The sequence below is a fragment of the Engraulis encrasicolus genome, chromosome 10, assembly GCF_034702125.1.
Source record: "Engraulis encrasicolus isolate BLACKSEA-1 chromosome 10, IST_EnEncr_1.0, whole genome shotgun sequence".
In the NCBI taxonomy this organism is placed as follows: Eukaryota; Metazoa; Chordata; class Actinopteri; order Clupeiformes; family Engraulidae; genus Engraulis; species Engraulis encrasicolus.
Window position 1 is genome coordinate 24335434 of NC_085866.1, and position 8453 is coordinate 24343886.

The 8453-nt window shown below is 42.3% G+C and overlaps 1 protein-coding gene across 5 annotated transcripts in view; it reads right to left on the reverse strand.

The window, feature by feature from the left end:
- Nucleotides 1–8453, reverse strand: part of arhgef10lb (Rho guanine nucleotide exchange factor (GEF) 10-like b) — a 99250-nt gene that overhangs the window by 42017 nt on the left and 48780 nt on the right. For 4 of the 5 annotated variants that reach the window (XM_063208421.1, XM_063208420.1, XM_063208417.1 and 1 more), the window contains 2 exons: nucleotides 7487–7632; nucleotides 1695–1870 (listed from right to left, as the gene is read on the reverse strand). In XM_063208421.1, coding sequence (XP_063064491.1) covers nucleotides 1695–1870; nucleotides 7487–7632 — 322 coding nt within the window. The remainder of the gene's footprint in view (nucleotides 1–1694; nucleotides 1871–7486; nucleotides 7633–8453) is intronic. The other variant, XM_063208418.1, reaches the window with a different exon arrangement.

Genomic DNA, 8453 nt, shown 5'->3' on the forward strand with positions numbered 1-8453 from the left:
TGATGAGAATGTGTCGGGGGTTAGAGCAATGTTCTGTGTGTTGGTGAATGCTAGTAGTAGTTCTAACCGTAATAATAGTGACGTTAAAAATGAGTGGTTGTGGAACGAAATAGCGACAAGGGCAGAGGAGGAGAGCTGACTCTCAGTGTGACCGTAGCTGTCAGTTCAGTTGTCTTCTGAAATGTTCCGAGTCCTGGCGCAACTAAGTTGGATAGCCCACGCCATCGTAAAGACAAAAAAAGCAACCAACGACGAAGCTGTGGAAGTAACAAAGGAAGCGAAGATTCCCGAGATATTATTTACTTTTAGTTAAACTAGGCTTCTTGTCATTTTGTTGCGCGTGGTAGAGAAGAACTCCTCCTCTCTCCCCTCCTTTTCCTCTCATCTCTTCTGCGTGGTTTGGCTGTGTGCTTGGTTACTGTATGTTTAAAAGGTCTTTTATGTGAGTGGCTTGTGTGATGTGATTCAGCTGTTTTCAGAGGAATTGAACAAAATCTAATCAAATTGATTAGGCCTAAGTAATGAAAGTAAAAAATAAAGCAGAAGTTAAAAAATAATTAAAAAATATATAGCCTATAATATGCTTATCATGTAGGCATATAGTAGGCTAGCCTATGCAGGCCTATAGTGTAGCCTATCTGTGTTGTAGAAATAGTTGAACAAAATGACCATAATAATAATACGAAAAAAACTAGCCTAATGCATAGTTTATTTTGGCGAGATAAAAAAAAATGGCTAGTTGAACTTCTGTTTGGCTGGTAAGAAAAAATGTCCACTAGCCAAATTGGCTGGTGGTGGAAAAAGTTAATTTAGAGCCCTGCTTACAACTACACTCATGGGTGCCGCTAGGGGTGGGAGCAGGTGTTATAGATTCTAAGGACCCAAGCACTGACAGCACTGACGGGGGCGCAAAATTCTAATCTTTCACGGGGCCCAACATTTCTGCCAGCGCCCCTGACTACACTCTTGTGACTAGCACAACCTCGAAAGGTGAGCATCTTTCCAGAGAAAGTCAAGATAGGGGGCTGTTGAGGCTGGCATTCCATTATATTACCTTTAGTTGGCATTTTTATCCAAGGCCACTTACACTTATTTAGGTACAGGATATTGGTGTACAGTCCATGGGGCAATGTGAGGGGAGGTGCCTTGTTCAAGGTCACTTTAGCCCTGGGATGAGGGTGTGGGAAGCCATCCATACACTGGTACAGGATTCAAACCGTTAACTTTGTGATCTTAACACAACCTCACTAATCATAAAGCTGATGATACACAGGGCCGCGTTGCTGTCGCTGGGCCATACGAGGTTCTCATGACCAACATACTGATCTCAACACCAAACTGCCTAACCATTATGGCACTGTGGAAGACAATTAACTCAAATATGTCTAGGGACCCAAACAAAAGTGAAAATACATGTGAGGCACCATCTTATTGCGCACTCATGTGCTCTCTGAATTATAGTTAATACCAAACGGCGACATGGGAACCGCACATGAACGCCACCAAAGTGGTTTTTTCCACTGAAAAACTCGTAGGACATGTTTATACAAGAGATTCCGAGACTCGTATATACAAGTTTCCGAGAACACATGAATGCACATCTGGATTACTTGGTGAAACTGAATTTTTATACCGGTACAATAGTTTATACGAGTATATACGAGTTTCAGAGCACACTATTTGGTAAAACTGACCTGGGGTGCTGCCGCTGAGGCGCCTGGTGCTGCTGGGCGGCTGGAACAGGTTCTCCTTGCTGGGCCCAGAGACCTCCTGGCCAACCTCCACTACCTGCGTCTGCAGCAAGGGGGCGCTCCACTTCACCATGTACTTCGGCCCCACAGGGACCAGGCTACTGATGTCGGGTGGACCCCTGACAAGGCCAGAAACAACAATGTGAAACACTGAGTGAGTGAGTGAGTGAGTGAGTTAGTGAGTGAGTGAGTGAGTGAGTGAGTGAGTGAGTGAGGCAATCCTGAGGACTGGATTTTTTGCTTTCTCCCCTCTAACGGTTTTCCCAACGTCCCAACTCAAAACACAGACACACAAAAAACTCACAGACAGAGAGGCAGGCGCACAGATACACAGATACAGACACACACGCACACAAACACACACACACACACACACACACACACACACACACACACACACACACACACACACACACACACACACACACACACACACACACACACACACACACACACACACACACACACACACACACACACACACACACACACTTTACTTTCACCAGGCTCAAAAAAAAAGATCTGAAACAGCCTTTGAAATCTCATGAAAGAAGAATTTAGGGAATGAGCTCAGCACTGCAATTAGCCAGCTAGTGATCAAGTAAAAATGTTCCTGGGCAAGAAGCGCACCGCACCCCCCGTGTGATTTTTAGGTTATTATTACCCAATCTCCATCTATGTTTTCCTGCATTATGCATCAATGATCAGCATTGTGATTTGTTAGGGTGAGGTGAATCAAGGCATGGATGTTCTGAGTAACAGGGTGAGGTGAATCAAGGCATGGACGGATGTTCTGAGTAACAGAGCAGAATCATCACTGCTCCTGAAAACTCCCCACATGAAATGTTGGAACTGATTGCCCCCCGCCACCCCCACCCCCACCCCACCCCAATCAGCTGGGTTCAAAAATCAGATCAAATAACTCAGCCCCAGGCATCATTACGAAACCCCCGTAAAAAAAAGTCCATACGAAAAAAAAAGAGACGTGCGGGCGGACTTTACCATCTCTCAAACACGAAGTGATCAATGCTGGTTTCAGTGTAACTGCTTGGTCAAAAGACACATAAACAGAGAGAGAGAGAGAGAGAGAGAGAGAGAGAGAGAGAGAGAGAGAGAGAGAGAGAGAGAGAGAGAGAGAGAAATAGAAATGGTCCAATGTGACTCATATGTCACAATTGTGAAGTTACGGCGGTTACAGTAATATCACATTTCAGTTTGCCGAGTTATATGTGAAAGATGATCTTGATTACAGTAAATAAATCAAATAGGCTCTTTTGATGAAGCAATTTGGATCTGCCAAACATTGACTTGCATTCAACATCACTTAACAGGAATGGGGGTGAATACAAAGAAGACTGGAGGCCATAGGCCATTAGTGTATGGAATCCATCAACAGGTGAGCTATTTACACAAGCCTGGCATGTCCTTCACCATTCACTTACAGGAATCACTTGACGCTGATGGTCAGGACTGGATTAAGATGACCTGGGGCCCCTAGGCTACAGGTTGCTGTGGGGGCCCCCAAGAAGGCATTTTTTGTGAGAAAAATGTATATAGACAGTGTCATAATTACGAGCTAGAAATTCAGGATAACATGTCTACCAACTGTATTCAACACAATGGATGGATTTTTCAATATTGCAACTTGTCACAATTCTGCAGTTTTTCCACTTTTGGCCAACTGGCGGCCCCCTGGCAGGTGGGGGCCCCTAGGCTGCAGCCATATAATCTAGCCTGTGTGTTAAGTGCATCTAGCCTGTGCATCTAACCCGATGATGGTGACACATGCAAGTTGATGAGGAGGAAAGACCTTGCAATGCTTCAAATGTTAATGGACATCATGTGAAGTGCTCTGAAGTGGTTTTATGCATTTTTCATTCTTGTCCAGCTTGCTATGCAATGGGTTGTGATTGTTGAAGGTCAAAAAATATACTGAGCGCATTGTGTGTGTTACATGGCCATTCTATAGCAATGCTGTAGTTGTTTATTTTTGCATTTTAGCTCAGTATGCTATGCAATGGCTTGTGATTGCGGAAGGTCAAAAACTATACTGTATACTGAGTGCATTGTGTGCTTTCTATAGTGATGAGTTTTCTATAGTCCCCTGGACAGTTGTCAGTCTTTACCTGAAGTTTCGGCAAAATGAAATGTTTTTCCTTTCAATTTATACTGAGCTTTTTCCCCCTAAAATGATATGAAATGGGAGATTTTCCTAACATCTGGTGCCACGAGAGGGCATATTTCTCTGATAGTTCTCTGATCCTTGTGATTTTATGCCCCTCATTTTCTTAGTCTAAGTTTTCTGATAATTGTGAATTTTAGGCTATTTTGTTTTTATGACATTTTATGATCTTATCATTTCATGGCTTCCAAATTCTGATGCCAAATATTCATTGTTTTACTTCATTTGTTGTTGCTGCTGTTGTTAATCTAACTGTTAAGCACATTGAGCAGCATGTCTTGTATGAATCATGCTATAGAAATCAAGTTAGCATGATCAGTTCTTCTGAAAGGAATTAGATCAAGTTTGGTGTGCAATGTCTTAGACTTAGATGGGAGTGAATGGGGGTGAGGAGTACCACAGAGAAGACCATCAGATCATGCCACTCAGCTTCTCAGGAGGACCTACACACACATTATGCAGCTCCAAAAGAGCCAGCCATTAATAACATAAGGGACGTCACCCACCCACCCAGCGCACAAACTGTTCTCCCCGCTTCCATCTGGCAAATGCTATACCACAGCATGTGATGTCATGAAACTAGACTGAGCCCCAGCTTCTTTCCACAAGCCATCAGACTAATCGACACACTCGAGAACATTCCATGAACATGTTTTACTGAAATTCAAATCTATCAAAGACAAGCTGCTTACAATTTCTTTCTTTGAAACTTACTGTATGCTGAATGTATCCGTTTGTCAACCGTTATGTATAATGCTTGTGTAGGCCTATTTGTGATCTCTGTATACATTTTATATCCACGAGTGTGGCTGTGTGTGATTTGTGCATGTGTGTCTCTGTCTGTCTGTCGATTTTCTCTCAAATTGCACATTGGAGTATGGTGGAGCACTAACTCCATGTAATGCTTGTTCTGTATAGTGTGATTGACAATAAAGCACATTTGACTTTGCTTGTGACTTTCATCCGACAGGCAGACGTGCATGATGAGGCGATACATACTCAATGCACGCACACACACCTCAAGTGCTCGCTGATTATTATGTAGTTTGAATTTGCCAAACACTGATTTGCCTTCAATGTCATTTGACACATTGACTAAAGGGAAGGGAACGCATACATTCGTGTTCGGAATGTTAGGAAAAGCGGAGTCTTCTATAAATGTAATCCATCAGCATACCATCTTCTATTCAAATAAGACAGCCACATACAGTAGCCTACTTCACCATTCACTTATACACTCACTTGGTGTTGATGTTGGCGAATATAGGGAGGAGGAAGACCTTGTGCTTTATGTACATTTTGCTTAAAAAAAAAAAGGTTCGCACACTCCTTTGGATTTTTCTTCTTATGGGTTTTTTTTCTTTTTATTCATTCATTGGCATGATGACATTCTAACCTTGCGGTCATCCTCAGATTGAATTTGGGGATTGTGCCCAAGAAAAAAGCCACAAGTGTACATTTTGTTCCCACAGAATTTTAGGCTTATAGCCTAGATGTACACGTAATTTTTGTAAAAAAAATAAAATAAATAAAAAAAGCGGTAACACTTTACTTAAAGCCAACATTATAAGCGCATTTATAACAAATTATAACGCACATTATAATTACTTACAATGTATTACAGTATGACTACACTCATAATGCTTCATGATGCTTTATATTAACAGTTATGAATAACTATGAATCTAGCTTATAATGCTTTATAAATCCAAGGGTGTCATGAGTGCTCATGACTGGCTATAAACTACAGGCTGCCTGATGGGGCTTATAGTACATTATGAGTACCTAAACCCCTCTATGCACAGACCTGGATGATAAAGGCCCAATCTCAATTCACCCCTTGGCCCTACCCCTTACCCCTCCCCTCCGTTTTGTGTAGGGGTAGGGGTATTCCAATAGTCGTTAAGGCAGAGGGGTAGAGGTAAGGGGGAGCACTTTGTAGCCCTCAAAAATGAGGGGTTCGGCCAGGCAGACTCCGTTTGGAGGGGTAAGGGGTAGGGGTAAGGGGTGAATTGAGATTGGGCCAAACTGTCATAAGGGCTCATATTATGCTATAATGTTTCATGTGAGATCATAAGTTGTCAATGTGTGCTCTAAGTAAAGTGAAGTTCTTATGGATGCATCTATAATGCACTGTATAATGCACATCTATAATGCATCATAATGTACTGTAAGCCCCATCAGGCAGCCTGTAGTTTATATCCTGTCATGAGCACTCATAATACCCTTGGATTTATAAAGTATTATAAGCTACATTCATGGTTATGCATTACTGTTAACATAAAGCATCATGAAACTTCATCGGTGTAGTCGTAATGCTTTGATGTGCATTATAATTTGTTATAAATGCGCTCGTAATGCGCTATAGATATGGGCTTCATAGAAAGTGTTACCAAAAAAGCTTATTTTGAGATTGCATTTAGCAAATACTGATTTGCTTTCAATGACACCTGGCTAAACAGCTAACATGGGCTAAACAGAACAAACACATGTCGTCAGTAACATGATTTCATTACATTACATTGCACTTACATGTAATGTAATGACATCATGTTACTGACAACATGTGTTGCAAAGAAAGAAAGCAAGAGGTCTGGAATGCTCTCACCATACCAAACACAGACAAGTTGTCTATTGCCTCTTTTCCACTGCCGGTTTTCTGGTAGGCCTACAGCTCGACATAGCATGGCTCGGCTGCCACTTTCTGCTCTTCGATTGAGCTGTCACGCCCAATCAAAAAACAAAAAGTAGCGGCTGAGTAGCGTTGTGTCGAGCTTTAGGCCTACCAGAAAACCTGCAGTGGAAAAGAGGCATATGTGGTCTCAGGTTCACATCAGGCCTAGGGCATCATTTCTCAGTCCTACTCCATTGCTCAGTCTCTCCCACTCATTTCCTGTCATATATTGCATTTATTTGGCATAATGTGTATTACTCCCCGATGTGGTCTACAATTGTCAAATACTGATTTGCCTTGAATATTATCACCTAACATTGGCTCAACGGCACACATCTCATCGCTGTCGGTATCAAATAAAGGCATATACAGACCTAAAAAAAAGAATAAAAAAGGAAACCACAGGAGGCCACGGGAGATGGAGACCATCATCATCATGCAAATTATTCAAATAAAATAAGCCATGTACTTCACCATTCAGTTAGTGCAGGCTCTCACTTGAGGGTTCATGTTGGCGCATATGAAAGAATCAGACCTTGTGGAGTATAGACTTCAGTGTTCTTTAGAACCTTAACATTCTAAAGTGTGTGGCACTTATACATTTTGTCCCATTGGAATTGTAGAATTATCCATGTGATTTTTGTGAAAACGAACTTATTTTCAACCCATTTTAGTATTCTATTGTGTTGAATTGTCATAATGTGTATTGCTCTCTGATTAGCCTGCATTTACTAAAAGTGATTTGCTTTCGATGTCATTGAACAGCAGCTATATGGACTGAGCAGCAGCTAAAGGAAATGCACACATGTCAGTAACATGCAACACTGCTACAATTACAGTCAAGATTTTAATGTGAAAGCTGACCATTCAGACACTCACTTGAGGTTGATGTTGGCGCATATGAGAGAGTCGTTGAGGAGGAAGACCTTGCGCTCCTTCGACTTCAGCACTTGGCCCTTGTCGCCGTACACGGTCTCAATGAGGGTCTCACACAGAACCAGCTGCCGCTGGTCAGCACTGAGCTGCTGTGGGAGGCAGAGAGAGAGAGAGAGTGAGAGGTAGAGGTAGAGAGAGAGAGGGAGAGACAGACAGAGAGAGAGAGAGAGAAAGAGAGATAGAGAGGGGAGAGAGAAGGGAGAGAGGGGAGAGCGGGAGAGACAGAGACACAGAGAGAGAGAGACAGAGAGAGAGAGAGAGAGAGAGAAAGAGAGAGAGAGAGAGAGAGAGGAGAGGGAATAGAGCGGGATGGAGGGAGATGGAAAGAGAGTGGGAGAGATGGAGATGATGATGGAGTGAGGAAGAGTGATAGGTAGGCAGATAGAGGCAGACAGAGAAAATGAAAGACAAAGAAAGAGAGACAGAGAGAAAATCAAAATTATTCAATGAAATGCCCACACAAGGACGAAAAAAAAAGCCCATGATTAAGTACCCACCAGCACGGCCAAGGCCAGACAGACGGCCACGCAGCCTGATCAAGTAGGACACCTCATTTCACACATACGCATCCTCCTCCTACATATGCATTCAGAGACTCACATTCTCATGGTGTCTCTACATATGCAAGCTCATACGTATGCACTCTCACTCTTATGTGGTCTCATTAGGGCTGTAACCATACACTCAACTCAACACGCGACTCGGCTATCATATCACAATTTTTGACCTACGGTTCGATACACTGCACGATTTTTTGAAATGTATCTTTTGAAATGAATGAATTTGCTTTTTTCACATTTGCTTTTTTCACATTTGGTAGAATAGGTTAGAAGAAGCTTAAAAAATAATGATGATGATTTGAAGCTTGGAAGCACCATCACATCAATAATATCGTGTGGTTGTTTTCTGG